Source organism: Silurus aristotelis, assembly GCF_946808225.1.
Source record: "Silurus aristotelis genome assembly, chromosome: 1".
In the NCBI taxonomy this organism is placed as follows: Eukaryota; Metazoa; Chordata; class Actinopteri; order Siluriformes; family Siluridae; genus Silurus; species Silurus aristotelis.
Window position 1 is genome coordinate 13,385,589 of NC_139574.1, and position 17,479 is coordinate 13,403,067.

Here is a 17,479-nt window from a genome sequence, read left to right on the forward strand (position 1 = left end):
ATATTTACGGTATTTGGCAGACGCCCTTATCCAGAGCGACTTACAACTGAGCAGTAGAGGGATAAGGGCCTTGCTCAAGAGCCCAGCAGTGTTGGTGGGATGGTCCAATGCCTCTACCACTGAGCTACCTACCTACTATCTGTACCATATTGAATTGCATAGCATCCTATTTTCTTCACTTGCATTACATTGTGTTGAATCAAATCAAAATCTTCTCTCACTGTATTGTAATAGGGGTGAATTACATCGCATCACATTGGTAGCTGCTTCATATGTATCTTTAATGTATCATATCGTTGACTATGCATCGAGATGCCAATTGCATCGTCCTTAGTTATGGAGATGCACATCCCTACTCGCTATAGTAGAGAAAAGGCTGGCATGAAACAACTTGGGAGACATTGAAGACAAGTCGTGCAGCTGTATTCTGGATCAGTTGCAAGAGTCAAATGGCACACAGGGGAAGACCTGCCAGGAGTGATTTGCAGGAGTCCAGTCTCGACACTAAACAAGCACCTGAGTCACTTTTGTAGAGAGAAATGGCCAAATCCTATAGACGCTGAAACCACTACAAGATGGTGAATTAATTAGGTCTGCAGCCTTCGATTATTTTAGTAATCAAGTATTCTACCGATTATTCTGTTGATTAATCGATTAATCAAATAAGAAGAGCAATTAAAGAGCAATACAAAATTGACAAGAGAAAATAAGACGGGTCTCTTAAAATGAGCTTCTGCATCTGCACTGTCTTCGGTGTTACCTGTCCTGAGCACTCCAGAGTTTAGCTAGTGGTGCCAGTGATAATGGTCCATGGGAAAACAATGCTTCGTGTGTAGTTAAATGGACTAAACGAAGCATCGAGGCAAATAATTTATATATTTGTACTGGATTATTTCCTCTTTAAATGTTAGATCGCACTCTTTGGTGCAAGTCATCTGTACCTCTATAAATTGTAACTGTGTGCCCTGTGCTTTGGAGGTGCAAGATCATTTTCAGTGTATTTGAATTACATTTCCCACATAACAATAACCACAAATATAATTAACTACCATCCGGCCTTGGAATAAATAATATATCTAATGCTTTTAATCACCCCACAGAGGTTAGTCCAGAGCCTTGACTTTTGTGATCAAATCAATTAGCATAAACTAATCTAACTTTGGACATTAGAACTAAATTAGCAGGGAACTCTGTGTGGACTCTTCAAGAGCAACTGGCAATAAATTTAAAACTGAACTTTTTAGATTTAGAGAAGTAAAATAGCCTTGAGTCATTCAATTAAAAACCTTTCCAGCCGTATATGAAAAATAAAATGAAGTTTGAAGTTCATTATAAATTCAAAGCCATTGACAAGCAATCACAAAAAAATCAAAAGGATCTTTAAAACCCTTTATGAGAAATCTGTACATTTGCTTTGTTCGTCGTTTTAGGCTTCAAAGAGCAGCCTGAATGATATAAGACAACCATGAAAAGTCTAAATAAGTAAAAAAAATAAATAAATAAAAAAATAGGAAAAAATAGTGTTTCGGTTTTTGTCATGTCAGACATGCTTGAATAAAAGAGGGAATCAGTGAAGAGTTTTAATTATGACTATGTTTTTATTTAGCAAAAAAAAGCATTGATGGTAAATAATGTATAAAAAGACATCCCTAATAAACTACCCAACGGCTTAAATATATTAGAGAGAATCACAAATCCTTACTGTACTGCAAAGAGAGAAGAATGTAAAGTATCAACACATCAGTAAAGTACAACACAAATCCCTATTGTAAAACGCAACTCCTTATCATGACATATCGTGAATGATTATCATAAATGTACAATGCTTAATGTGGATAGAGTGTTATAATGTGCAATTCATCTAGCGGGGGAAAAAAACATCAAACGTTCATTACTGTCACAGTGACTTCAAGTTGAGAACTGACTGATGATTAAACTTTCAAAGCTGTCACCACATATGGATCAATTTTTAGTGTCTGACATATGCTCTGTGTTTCAAACTAGAACACAGTAGGCAAAGATCTGAAGTATCTTATAACATCTTTTATAGATTATTGCAGCATTTTTCTCTGAACAACACATTTAATTTCTGACTTGTTTGCTTTAAATGCACCGTTTCTCCACAGTGAATGATGGTCCTTATTGCAGAAATACATAAAAGAAACACTACACGAATATGTCAAGGTCAGCCATTTTGTCTGTTCAAGGTAGATCTGTATTTGAGCTCGGGGAGGGTGTATTTCCATCCCTCTGCCTCCCATGGTAAATTGCTTTCCGCCCCTTGACACGATCCATCCATTTTATGCTCTGGCAGCCCATCTCTGGGGCATAGTGAGAGAAATATGCAGCGTGTTAAACGCTAACCACATCCTCAATATGAAGGTGTGATAGGCGCAGGACTGCAGGAGAAATGGAGTAAGAGACAGGGAAGTGGTGGAGAAACACATACCAATTAAAACATGAAAGATTAGTGTGTGTGTGTGTGTGTGTGTGTGTGTGTGTGTGTGTGTGTGTGTGTGTGTGTGTGTGTGTAAAACCCCCCCTCCTTCTCCTCCTCCCACCGGGGTCAATCTTAATAAGGCCAGAGAAAGTCTCATACTTCTCAGAAGGGACCAGGCCAGAGGGCCACTGGATTACTAGTGCAATTTAGATTTGTATAGCCAGAAAAGATGTTTTGCTTCCACAGTCTACTGGACAACCGAGTCCCCAAGCAAATCACTCAAGCAGGGTTGTGCATGGGGCTAGTGAGGAGATCTTTAAAGGTTTTCTCCAGCTAGTAAGATGCCATTAAACTTGCAGGTTTACTACACCTGTGTGCAGCTGAAACTCTAAGAAGTGCAGCACCTCTGGGTATAGGATGACAAGCATTAATTGGGCCTGGTAATTGAATCAAGTGGAGCAATTAAGAGACGGAATAGAGCACAAGATCCCACAAGATTCGGGCGTTAAATAGCCAACAGTGTTCTAAGTTCCAGAATTAAATTCAACATAATTCATCTCCATCATTATAAAAGTTCATGTTGTTCTCCTTTGTTGCGTGGGTGCACGAAATGCGTTTGCAGCATTTCAAAGATTTCAATGCTCTTAATTTTAGACATTTTTAGGTGCACAAGTAAAGTGTAGGCAGTATGTTCTTTTCTGTATATTTACCTTCTATGGATTTTTCAATACCCTGAAAAAAAACAAAAACAACAATAACCAGTAATCGTTGCTTCAGAGAAAAAGTTACACATGCGCCATCCCCTGCAGTCCCGCTGTGCTTTGTTAAACACAGCAAATAACTGGCAGTGGACAACACCATCTTTTTAAAACTACTGAGTTTAGACAAAGGAATATCACTAAAAACTCTAAAGCTGCCAATATTTTCAAGAGGTGTGTTCCTTCCTACAAATCAAATGTGAAAGCTCACAGCTCCACACAGCTCTCGACATCCCAGCTTGAAATCTGAAAAGGCGGACGCTTGGTTTTCCGTGCCGATCGGACTTCAGCGTGTAAGAGAAACCAAGAACGACAACGCCATTAAATATCAAAAAGGGAGCCTGGAGTGGCCAGCACTCTACTGACTTCACTGCCGAGTTGAAGTAGGACACGACAGAGTGAAGCAAATTAATAACAGCAGAACTCATTTTCCCCACAGGTTTCGGAATGTTCTGTAATGATATTATGAGGATTAATCAAATGGCTTGTGAACAATGGAGACCATTTTTTTTTTTTCGCTCACTGGCTCATGGAGCAGGTTCAGGCTCGGGTGAACCAACATGGCTATGCCTTTTTTCTGAAGTAAAAAATAAACCCGGTCGCAGCAGATGCGGGGAACTTCAAGAAAATTATGTCCCTAATTTACACCTCTCATGGGCAATGGCAAGCGTTACCCCATACAAAGTGAATCCAGGCATGGATTAAATCTCACATTGTTATTTTTGTATCATGTTAAATAATGCACACCACATAGAGGAAACATATTTTTAGCAACTGTACAGTTAATGAATCAATAAGGAAGCAAATCAGTGCACAGCAGCAGTGGGCAGCAGCATCAGCAGTGTCAGAGCACACAAACCAACAGACCTTGCTCAAGAGAGGAGATATGTATATACACTGCGTCTTCACACTTAAATTTAGTAGCACGTGGACCTTAGTTTCTTTCTATATCCATAGATCGTAACATGGCCTTTCTGCCCTAAATCCTTAAAGGCTCTAATATTATCAGGCATTCTGTATTATTCCTGAGTGCTTATGAAACTCATATCTAGATTCTTTTTCTTTAAACACTATCCCTCTATATTTAAAGTAACCTGAAATGTGTGCATCAGGTACATCTAACAGGAAAGCAGAAATGCTTACTGTATTCAATTGTGCTAATTTTTCTGGTAGGTTTTGGGACAACTTGACCCTCCATGTAAACCCAAAGTGGGGAATAATTTACATGTTCTGATTACAACTGCAAAGTGGCTCTCAAAAAAGCAAAAAGACGTTTTCTGGGCTGACTTTTTGAAGACATAGACCAAGTCTCCAATGCAGTGTGTGTTTCTTTTTTTTGTTTTTGTAATCTAAATTTAAAGGAAGTGGAACAAGACCTGAATAATGCTAGCATAAAATAACAAATAACAGCAAAGCCACAATAAAAGCAAATCATAAATAATGTTAAGGAAAATGGCCACCTGCTGTGTATTAATTTTCACCTCAGACCAAAAATGACCAAACCACTAACTACCAATTTCCAAATTTCTCAGTGCTGCTGCAACTTTCTTTTATCGTGAAAGACTACATTTTGACGTTTTTGTTGCTGCTGTTGCGTTTTCCTACATGGATGACCTTCAAGATATGTATTTCTAAAAAACTATCAGCCTTGTTTCGGTGCATAACCGCTGCTGTAATCATAAAAATAAATCTGTGTTTAGTCTTGGACTCCTAGTTTTAAATTCTTCTATTAGTTTCTATAGATGTTTTTTGCTACCATTGCCTGTGGATTGGTCATGTGAAATGTAAATCTAAATATTTGTCAAATTGGGCTAATATCTACTGTGACAAGAGCTATACCCTTAAAACCGAATAACATTTTCACAATAAAACAAAAAAGCTTACCTGCAGTAAGCATTCTGTATAGATCGTTAGATCCGCCCTGGACTTTTCAGGACTTTATTCTTTACTCTTTTTTGGAAATTCAGAGCAGTCACACTTCCTTTGGATGCTCTTACAGGAAATGACACATAACACTACGCTGTAGTTTACACAAGCTCCCTCAGCACATCCATCAGCAGACCTCTATGTTTCTGACATCCTTATAAAGATAGAAACTTGAACAGAAAGACCGACCTTCTGCAATTAAAGAATACAAAGCAGCATCATAACACAATAAAAACTATTTCAATGTTTGCTGTTGTGCTGTCAGCGGCAAACTCATGCATAATGATGAAATTTATGTTCGAGTTAACCTCTGTCATGTTGTTCCAGAAAAACAACAAAAAATATTGTTAATTTTAGTCATACGCCAAATGAAGCCATTACTCATTCACAAGGCAGATCTCAACAATACAGCAAAACATGCAAATCTTGCTAAAAAAAAATATAAAAAAGCACTTTTGCAAAACAAAGAGTGACACAAGGTCATTAAAGAAGAGGGGATAAGTAAACTGCACTGCCTTATACAGCACGTTTTGTCTCAGTCTCCAAGTTAACATGTGAATGAAAACATTATTGTGGTTTATTAATGCAGTAGATTTATTTTATGATCACATCTATCAGTCTTTGGTTTGCTTTTATAGTTCTGAATTGTGTATTTGCTAATGATCCGTACAAACAATCTTTCCTGACATAATTATATCAATGAAGTGGTTAAACCATTAACATGCCATTATTAGATTTAATATTATTACTGTTCTCATCATGATCACCATCGCTTCATTTGCGAAAATTCTTCCTTAATGGATATAAAGCCACACTTCACAAGTCTGCTGCAACATAATCTTCACATTGCATCATTTTAACAGGCTAGATTACATTAAATAAGCAAATTATTTATAATTCAGTGTGGGTTTTGTTCTTGTATAAATTAATAACTGAGTATCTATCTATCTATCCATCCATCCATCCATCCATCCATCCATCCTTTTATATTTTTTAACTTTTAAAACAAATAGCAAGAAATCAGGTCATATTTTCCCCACAAATGTGATTAAAGGTGATATAATCATAAAGCACAGAATTATGAAGTCCATGCCAGCTCAGGTGCACACTGTCCTTAAAGCACAAAGAGGACAAAGGAATCACTAAGAAACTCTAAGATTCATGTTTGTATTTGAATGAATACCTTTCACTCAAGCTGTTGTGAATAATATATAGTGAAAACCATTTATTTAAATTGGAAAAGAATGCAAGAATACAAGCGTTTTCACTAGTACTCCCAGTATGTGTGCATGTATGGGAAATAATGAATCCTCCCTTCTGGCATGCGGTATCAAACTCCTAATAGTAAAAATAGTTAAAAAAAAAAAAAAAAAAATCTCTTTAGACATTCATTTATCCTCTTAGCTATAAAGTTTTTTAATTTAAGGCAAATCTTTTTGGAGAAAGTGTTTGAATTATGTGTTTGATTTGTTTTATGCCTAGTCATGTTCTTGTATGCTGCAACCAAATTGCCTTCGGGAAACTGAACTGAGTATCTGTACTTCTACTTGAGTGAAGGATGTGCGTACTTTTGCCATCTTTTGTATGTATGTATGTATGTACACTATATTGTCAAAAGCATTCGCTCTCCTGCCTTCACATGCAAATAAACCTTGTGGAAAGCCTTCCCAGAAGAGTTAAAGCTGTTCTAGCTGCAAAGAGTGGGCCAACATCATAATAAACCCTATGGATTAAGAATCAGATGTTACTCAAGTTCAATTGCATGTTAAGGCAGACGAGTGAACACTTTTGTGTTCACAATATAGTGTATGTATGTATGTATGTATGTATAAATATATAGTTCTGAGAATGTTCTCATTTTCCTAATTCTAATACTACCATTGGTTTCTGTGCCATTTTGTCTCTACCAACTTTTTGTGGCAGAATATTTAAAAAATGTTTTACTATACACACATATATATATATATATATATATATATATATATATATATATATATATATATATATATACAGTGAGGAAAATATATATATATATATATATATATATATATATATATATATATATATATATATATATATATATACACATACAGTGAGGAAAAAAATAAATAAATAAATATATATATATATATATATATATATATATATATATATATATATATATATATATATATATATATATACAGTGAGGAAAATAAGTATTTGAACACCTTGCTATTTTGCAAGTTCTCCCACTTAGAAATCATGGAGGGGTCTGAAATTGTCATCATAGGTGCATGTCCACTGTGAGAGACATAATCTAAAAAAAATCCAGAAATCAAAATATATTATTTTTAAACTATTTATTTGTATGATACAGCTGCAAATAAGTATTTGAACACCTGTCTATCAGCTAGAATTCTGACCCTCAAAGACCTGTTAGTCTGCCTTTAAAATGTCCACCTCCACTACATTTATTATCCTAAATTAGATGCACCTGTTTGAGGTCGTTAGCTGCATAAAGACACCTGTCCACCCCATACAATCAGTAAGAATCCAACTTCTAACATGGCCAAGACCAAAGAGCTGTCCAAAGACACTAGAGACAAAATTGTACACCTCCACAAGGCTGGAAAGGGCTACGGGGAAATTGCCAAGCAGCTTGGTGAAAAAAGGTCCCCTGGTGGAGCAATCATTAGAAAATAGAAGAAGCTAAACATGACTGTCAATCTCCCTCGGACTGGGGCTCCATGCAAGATCTCACCTCGTGGGGTCTCAATGATCCTAAGGAAGGTGAGAAATCAGCCCAGAACTACACGGGAGGAGCTGGTCAATGACCTGAAAAGAGCTGAGACCACCGTTTCCAAGGTTACTGTTGGTAATACACTAAGACGTCATGGTTTGAAATCATGCATGGCACAGAAGGTTCCCCTGCTTAAACCAGCACATGTCCAGGCACATCTTAAGTTTGCCAATGACCATTTGGATGATCCAGAGGAGTCATGGGAGAAAGTCATGTGGTCAGATGAGACCAAAATAGAACTTTTGTGTCATAATTCCACTAAACGTGTTTGGAGGAAGAAGAATGATGAGTACCATCCCAAGAACACCATCCCTACTGTGAAGCATGGGGGTGGTAGCATCATGCTTTGGGGGTGTTTTTCTGCACATGGGACAGGGCGACTGCACTGTATTAAGGAGAGGATGACTGGGGCCATGTATTGCAAGATTTTGGGGAACAACCTCCTTCCCTCAGTCGAGGCTGGGTCTTCCAACATGACAATGACCCGAAGCACACAGCCAGGATAACCAAGAAGTGGCTCTGTAAGAAGCAAATCAAGGTTCTGGCGTGGCCTAGCCAGTCTCCAGACCTAAACCCAATAGAGAATCTTTGGAGGGAGTTCAAACTCTGTGTTTCTCAGCGACAGGCCAGAAACCTGACTGATCTAGAGAAGATCTGTGTGGAGGAGTGGGCCAAAATCCCTCCTGCAGTGTGTGCAAACCTGGTGAAAAACTACAGGAAACGTGTGACCTCTGCAAACAAAGGCTACTGTACCAAATATTAACATTGACTTTCTCAGGTGTTCAAATACTTATTTGCAGCTGTATCATACAAATAAATAGTTAAAAAATCATACATTGTGATTTCTGGATTCTGGATTTCTGGAAGTCTCTCACAGAGGACATGCACCTACGATGACAATTTTAGACCCCTTCATGATTTCTAAGTGGGAGAACTTGTAAAATAGCAGGGTGTTCAAATACTTATTTTCCTCACTGTATATATATATATATATATATATATATATATATATATATTATATATATATATATATATATATATTTTTTTTTTTTTTTTTTTTTATTATATAGTATATATAAATACCACACTACTATACTACAAAGTAAAGTGAAGAATATACAATTTCTTTTTAAAAATGCTGTACAGTGTACATGGAGCTATGCTCATAAATCATCTAAAAACAATGCCTATTTGTCAGGAATCCCCCTGCCACGCCCCCTGCGGAGGCTGTCATAACCCGGGATTCCCGGCCGCACCTCGCTCCGGTTCTCGTGCATGCCCCGCCCGCACGAGGCTCAGTGCAATCGGGCTCATCCCGAACACCTGGGATCAATCCCAGGCCACCTATAAAACTCCCTCACACACAAACGGGTTGTGTTACATGTACGTGGTTATGCTCGTGTGTGTGTCTGTGCAGGTTCCCGGTGGTGTTTCTCCGCGTCAGCCTTTCCCGCTACGCACCTTCTGTTCCTGGATTCCCCGCTTTCCCTACGGTGACGGCTTTCTTCCCCAGCGCACCTCGGATTTCCGACGCCTCTCCGTCGCTGCCTCCGCGTTGCGCTTCCTCCACGCCTCACCGCGGATATTACCCAAGGAACTGCCTTTAGCCGGTTTTATCCCGCTCTGCGGGTGTTTTGTTTTGGCTCTGCCTTCTTCATTTAATAAAGACGCCGGCTTCTACTTCTGCCTCCGCCTCCGTGTTCGCCGCGTGACAGAATAACCGACCTAACGAAAAGGACTAAAACGAAAGAGAAACAGAGAAGGAGGAGGGGACATGATCGGACTAACGCCGTGTTCCCGGCGCGAATCGCACCGCGGTGGGCGGGTTCGCTCGGCCGCGATGCCAAAGCAGCCAAGCCCCGCCGGCAGGAAAACCCGGAAGCTCGCGGCCGGCTCGCGGTCATGTTCGGCGGCGCCACACCTCTCTGATGACATCACGGATCTCCCAAACCGCTTCTCGGGCAACAGACATGTATGGGGCGAATTTGTACGGAGCGTGAGAAAGTATATATAGACGAATCCGTCCCGTTTCCCGACGGAGAGAGCCAGGGTCGCGTGGGTCACGTCTCTTCTAACGGGGAAATCGCTCTCAATCGCTGTAGAGCTGTGGGACGCTAATGGTGGTGAGTTCGGCTCGTGCACCCGGTTCCTCCAGCTTCTCACCAGGGAGAAGTGCACCCTCCAAGAGCAGGGTTCCGCACCTGAGTCTCATAGAGATCTCCGCCCTGCTTCGAGACCTCGAGGAAAGCTCCGCTCCGCCTCAGGTTCTCCAGGGAATCTCCGCCGTGCTCCAGGCCATCCAAAACGGCTCTGTTCCGCTTCAGGACCTCCAGGAGCTCTCCGTCCTGCTCCAGAATCTCCGGGAAGGCCCAGTTCCGCTCCAGATCCCAGAGGAGAGCTCGGCTCCGCCCCAGGCCCTTCCAGAGAGCTCGGCTCCGCTCCAGGCCCGTCCCGGGAGCTCGGCTCCGCTCCAGGCCCGTCCCGGGAGCTCGGCTCCGCCCCAGGACCTACCGGAAAGCTCGGCTCCGCCCCAGGTCCCTCCAGAAAGCTCGGCTCCGCCCCAGGTCCCTCCAGAAAGCTCGGCTCCGCCCCAGGTCCCGCCGGATAGCTCTGCCAAGCTCCAGGTCCCGCCGGATAGCTCTGCCAAGCTCCAGGTCCCGCCGGATAGCTCGGCCCAGCTCCAGGTCCCTCAAGAACGCTCGGCCCAGCTCCAGGTCCCTTAAGAGCGTTCGGCCCAGCTCCAGGCTCCTCCCGTGAGCTCCTCTCCACTCCAGGCTCCTCCCGAGAGCTCCTCTCCGCTCCAGGCTCCTCCCGAGAGCTCCTCTCCGCTCCTCTCCGCCTCCGAGCGACCCCGAGAGCTCCTCTCCGCCTCCGAGCGACCCCGAGAGCTCCTCTCCGCCTCCGAGCGACCCCGAGAGCTCCTCTCCGCCTCCGAGCGACCCCGAGAGCTCCGCTCCGCCTTCGAGCGACCCCGAGAGCTCCTCTCTGTCCCTGCGCGACCCAGTGTGCTCCTCTCTGTCCCTGCACGACCCAGTGCGCTCCTCTCTGTCCCTGCACGACCCAGTGCGCTCCTCTCTGTCCCTGAGCGACCCAGTGTGCTCCTCTCTGTCCCAGAGAGTCCCCGAGAGCCCGGTTCCGCTCCAGAGAGTCCCCGAGAGCTCGGTTTCGTCCCAGAACTCCCGAGAAAGTCAAGCTCCATTCCAGAATCTCCAGAAGCGTTCGGTTCCGCGCCAGTATCCCAAGAAGAACACCTCTTCGTCCAATGGGATCCCGGAGTACACAGCTCGCCTAACCAGACCATCCGGAGCAACGTCGTCCCGTTCCAGGACATCAGGGTGGTCGTCGCTCACCCTCCGGTCCTCGCCGAAGTCGGCGTCCAGGTCTCCATGGTGGACAGGGCTCTGTTCCCGGCCCTCCTGGATGTCGTCGGTCAGGCCCAGGTCTCCGTGGTGGACGTCCTCCTCCATCCGGTCTCTGCCGGAGGCATTCCTCCGCCTCCGGCTTCCACTGAGGGCGTTGCTCTGCCTCCAGCCTCCCCTGAGTGCCTCGTGCAGCTCCTGGCCCCCGTAGGAGACGTCTCTCCGTCTTCAGTCGACGCCGGGGGTTTCGCTCCGCTTCGGGCCGCGGTGCTGGAATGTACACCGCTCCTGGTCCCCGTAGGTGACGTCTCTCCGTCTCCGGTCGACGCCAGGGGTTTTGCTCTGTTACTGGCCGCAGCGTTGGGAAGTGTTCCGGTCCTGGGTCCTGCTGTGTCCGTGTTCCCCTTCCGGCTCTCCTCAGGGGTCGTCGCTCCGCCTCGGGTCCTCCCCGGCTTTCCCCGGCTCCAGAGCGGTTCCAGCCGGGTCCCTTCAGGCCCTGGACGATCGGGAAGGCCCTCCTCCGAGTGCCCCGGCCCTCCGGGCGTTCCATGGGTTGTGGGCGTCCAGTGCCGCCCCTTGGGGGGGGGGGGTGTCAGGAATCCCCCTGCCACGCCCCTGCAGAGGCTGTCATAACCCGGGATTCCCGGCCGCACCTCGCTCCGGTTCTCGTGCATGCCCCGCCCGCACGAGGCTCAGTGCAATCGGGCTCATCCCGAACACCTGGGATCAATCCCAGGCCACCTATAAAACTCCCTCACACACACACACGGGTTGTCGGTTATTACATGTACGTGGTTATGCTCGTGTGTGTGTCTGTGCAGGTTCCCGGTGGTGTTTCTCCGCGTCAGCCTTTCCCGCTACACACCTTCTGTTCCCGGATTCCCCGCTTTCCCCACGGTGACGGCTTTCTTCCCCAGCGCACCTCGGATTTCCGACGCCTCTCCGTCGCTGCCTCCGCGTTGCGCTTCCTCCACGCCTCACCGCGGATATTACCCAAGGAACTGCCTTTTGCCGGTTTTATCCCGCTCTGCGGGTGTTTTGTTTTGGCTCTGCCTTCTTCATTTAATAAAGACGCCGGCTTCTACTTCTGCCTCCGCCTCCGTGTTCGCCGCGTGACACTATTATTTTATACTCACATTAAAAGCTCATTGTACAGCATTTATATATTGATAAAGCACATTGTACTGTATGTATATATTGTATTATGTTAGAGAGCCTCATAAAATATATATACTTTGTATAGTGAATATGTATCTATATTGAAAATCTAATAGTGATTGGAATACACTGACCATGTTGGAAACCCCCCAAAAATTGCCACATATAAAATATTTACTACATTAAACTGTTGGAGTGCAACAATAGTGCAAGCCAGGCTTCTAAAACAAACATTTCAGATAAATTCTTCCACTGGATCAATCGGTGGATTGAGTTTTAGTTGATCCAAAGCTGGCAATTGAACCGTTATGGAGTGTGATGCAGGATGTATTGGCATACCTTTTCAGCTCCTGGGGTTGGTCTCACTGCAAGCTGTGCTCCTGGGGCTTCACTCATTGACTCTGTAAATGACATTCCCATTTCAGCAGCTAATCCTGGGGTGTAAAAAAAAAAAACAGCACAAAAAAAAGAAGGAATGAGAAAAGTGCACATAGGCTTCATATGCTTTTTTAAACAGTTCATGTCTTTAAGAGTAGTTTCCTTCGTGTATAAGCTGACCTTTGGTAAATCCAGCATTTTTCTCTGTTTACTGTTTAAAATAGAAATGCAATTTAGAAAATAGTATAGTTAAGGTCAGTATTTAAAGTATTCCTGGACAATGAGGCTACATGGTGATAAATAGTGAAAGGGGAAGCCTGATCCATGAGCTGGAAAATGTTTTAATTTTCAGTCATGTTTTGGATGACACCTCAATGTTTTATAAAACCAAACAACCAGCTAAGTCATGCCAAGTGATGCCAAGTAAACCACGAATATGCATGGGCTAGGTAAAGCTCAAACCGAAGCACTTTGGAAACATAAATCACGTGCACATCATGGCACATCGATTGAATACTGAAATGACCGAGTGAAACAGAATAAACTCAGGTTGAGGAATGAGATCGATCTGGTGGGGGTACAACTTAATTCAGTCATGCTGAACCATGATTCATTTCCTTTTAGGAGCAGCAGAATATATAAGCAGCACAGTCAGCAGTAAACTGTAAAGGAAAGTATTTGTGTGTAAATGCAAGATAATGCAGTGGTGCAGTAATTATCAGATACCAGCAGTATCCAGAACCAGTCAGCTGGTGCATTAAATGGCCTAATAACAACAGTTACTGAGATCAACAGTGATTTCCAATTAGCACAACACTACTGGATTTACAGTAATAGTAGTACAGTAGTACTTTTTTTTTCTTTCATTTAATTGAAATTGTAAAAAAAAAATTAATAATGTACACAGAGACAAATAAGAAATAAGAAAAAAGAAAAAGATCATATTTGCACGCACAGCAGCTAGTATGCAAAGTGATGTTGAAGCGAGATTGTGCTCTTGAAATACTGGACAGTTCTACAGGAATCTGCAGAAACATTGAGGCTTGTGTCATTTTTTGCGAAAGCAGTTTTTCTTTTTACATTATTAATAAATACATTTTTAACCAGAATTTATTACCACAGCTTATTTTAAACTTCTAATTTCAAAGTCCTACACTCTCAGTAGTACCACCAGCCTAGATTTGCCAAATCCATGTGTTTTACTAACTGTTTTACAAATTAAGCTGTTTATCACAACATTGTTGATGAAGATATATATTTTTATTTGTGTATCAAATTTTGTGTATGTCAATAAACATTGATTATCTCAATGTTTTGCAAGCTAATGAACTTATTTAAATATATATCTTTGTTTATTGTTGTTATTTCTTATGATGGACTGCTGTTCTGTCCTGGGTGTATTACCACAACATACCCAGTCTTTCTGGTATAAACCCTAAATGAAGTGACCAGGATAAACTATGTACATTTACATATGTGGCATTCGGCAGACAGTCTTATTCAGAGCAATAATCTCATTAATAGAACTGAGCAGTTGTGTGTTTAAACCTTGCCCAAGGGACCAGCAGTGACGGCTTAGCGTTGATGGGATTTGAACTCACGACCTTTGTATCAGAAGTCCAACATCTCAACCACTAATCTCCCCCTTCACCTAAACTTTCGGAGATTTGGATGATCAGATTTCAGTTTTGACATTGTACTAATCTTTGTTTGAAAATAAGGTTAGTTTTCAATGGCCATTTGGTGTCTTTTTTCTTCTTGTTCAATGTTTTTAACATTGCAGTGTCTAATGCAATTAAAATACTGCTGAACCAATTCCTTTAAAATTTCTTTAGAATTTTGATGACAAACTACCTAAATTCATTCTGATATTATTAATTTAGTACCAAAGTACTTCTGAATATTAACAAGCCTGATTATCATCTATCACGGTAAACAACATTATGTGGGAAAATCAAAAGGAAGATCTTAATTTAATTACATTTATTTTTGTCCAGTCATTTTGGACTACTCACAGTAACATTTTATAGTCAGTGATATTTCTCTCAACATAACATCTTCACATTAAACCCTTCAATCTCCAGATTGAATGTATGAAGGAATAATTCATACATTCATAACTTATGAGGCTGTATTCAAAATGGCTTCCTGTTCACTAGAGAGGTTATAACACAATCGTGGTGTAGGTTTTATGTATCAAAATAACATTTGAGTTTTAACCACAGCTCAAACAGCAGCCTCTGGCAATTACTGTAACTACTTTGCAGAAATAAGTCATGTGGTTGTAATGCTAAGAAAAAAATATTTGCCCCCGGAAGCATTTCAGAATTTGTGCACATTTTTCACATTAGATTTTTTTTGTGAATTGAAGTACTATACCACAGAGAGAAGTTGGTTCTTTTATTTCTTGTCTGTGAGGTATTAGTTATATCATCTTCAACATATGAACCAAAGTAAGCCTAATTTTCTCATTGCCCTGGGAAAGAAATGGAAAAGTGCTGACCCACAGACTGATATCAAGAAGCAATAGGCATTCAGCACTAGAAAATCATATTTGAAATAGGCACTGTTTAAACTTGCAGCATAGTATTTTGTTAGGCAGCAACCTATGCATCTGCTAGCTTACTGTATCTGAAATTGATATTGCCACTGTGGAAATCTGTCAAGAACCGTAAGTGAGGAAGAAAATGTTTGAACAGGATAAACCATTTCACCCCTAATTTTCTGTTTTTAAAAGAAAATACATCATCATAAAGGATCAATTCGCAGACTCTATACTAGTTTAGAAGCACGTTCATATTTAACATCAGGTCTACTGTAGAGCATCTAATTCTTACCCCTCTGTGTAAATAGGGTCCAGATACAGTAATACAATGTTATGGTAGCAGCTTAGACCCTAAAAACCGTGCAACTGACTGATTCGGTTATGACTAAATTAACACACACACACACACCTCAGTCTACTGTTTCGCACATGTACAGAGATCTAGAGTCCATAATAAGTCAGGTCTAGCTTAGCTTACACTTCCAGACACTTCAAGTTGTATGAGACTAGAAGCCCTATGAGATTTAGTAATGAAGGCAGACCCGGTGCGGAGGCAGGGCTACTCAACGGTGAGAACCTTCTCACTGTTCTCAATATCTCCATCTGTCTTTCTCGCCATTAAAGTTGACACAAGAGTAATACTGATACTAATGCAATCAAGGCAAGGAGAAATTGAGACAGTGGTTTATGATGATGAACCACTGACACCCATCTCCATTCTACACTACTGATGGCCACAGTAAAAATTAATAAATAGCCTGAATGAATAAAATCAAGTTGCGAATATAATAAAAGCGGACTTGTGACAACCTGAACACCATTCTCATTTGCTTATGTAGGCCAGGATCATTTCAAGCTGAGGGTCTGCTTTAGCTGTTAATTAACAACCTCAGGGCTCTCATCATCCTCGTCTCACGTCCAGGCAGCTGGATTATGATAAGACCAGTTTTGGAATAAGAGGAGGACCAAGAAAAACATGATTAATTTGATGTGTCATCCATCTGAGGTTTTGGCTAATGGCAGAGGCAGTGAGAATAAGTACTTTATATTAATTCACTGTCTCTTCGGTCTCATAAGGCCATTTTTTCCCAAATGTTCCACATTTGTAAAACAGGAGATGTAACACTGCTACCATTAAAGATGTGCCACACTGAAATAAAAAGAAATTGTTTTAGTATTGTGGATTTTCTTGATAGGGATATGAGTATAAAGTCCATTGACATTCACCTAAAACGTTTTCAGCCACACTCATGGTAAAGCTGATGTACATTTTGTGACGTCTGCAAAAACTTCATAAGAAGGCGTAGCTCACAGAGAGATGAATGTGACAAAATGACAACTGGATGGTGAAAGCGTGCCTCAAAACTGCAACATTCGCTAAATCTTCCATTGCACCATTTCAGCTATCATATACACATACTAACTCGTCCTCCTTTTATAGGACACCAACTCTTTTGTCTGAAATAAATTGTATTATTTGTATTTATTTATGGATTGTTTTAGAATGCTTTCATTTAAGTAATTAATATGAAACAAGTGATTTTTCGCAAAATCACATTTGTCCTTGCAATTGAAATTAAGGATTGTTTTAAGCTTGACAGCAAAATACATACACGATAAAAAGCTATTTAAAGAAGTATCACGATAGAGTCTCTTATGCACTATATAGTCAAAATGTGGACACCTGACCATCACACCCATGGGTATATGTTTAATAAACCATTGATATGGATAAATCCCCCTTTGCTGATATAATAATTCCATTCTTCTGGGAAAGCTTTTTGCTAGATTTTGAAGCATGGCTATGGGGATTTGTGTTCAGTCAGCCACAGCTGAATTAATGAGCCCATGCAGTGATGTTAGGTGAGGAGGCCTGGCATGTAATAAGCATTCTAATCCATCCCAGAGGTGCTCAGGGCTCTGTTTAGGACAAATCAAGGTTTTTTTTTTTTTTTCTTTTATTCCAGCCTTAAAGCACAATGTCTTTATGGAGCTTACGTCATGGAGGTTACTTCATGGAGCTTACTTTGAGTACAGGGACATTGTCATGCTCAGGCAGCCCTGGGCACCTTAGCTGTAGTGAAGAGAAATTTTAACACTAGAGTTTATCAAGGCATTTTATATGAAATCTAA

The 17,479-nt window shown here is 41.6% G+C and overlaps 1 protein-coding gene across 1 annotated transcript in view; it reads right to left on the reverse strand.

Annotated features, from left to right (window-relative positions):
• xylb (xylulokinase homolog (H. influenzae)) overlaps positions 1-17,479 on the reverse strand; it is a 61,842-nt gene that overhangs the window by 2,137 nt on the left and 42,226 nt on the right. The window contains exon 18 of the mRNA XM_083546767.1: positions 12,763-12,857. Coding sequence (XP_083402893.1) covers positions 12,763-12,857 — 95 coding nt within the window. The remainder of the gene's footprint in view (positions 1-12,762; positions 12,858-17,479) is intronic.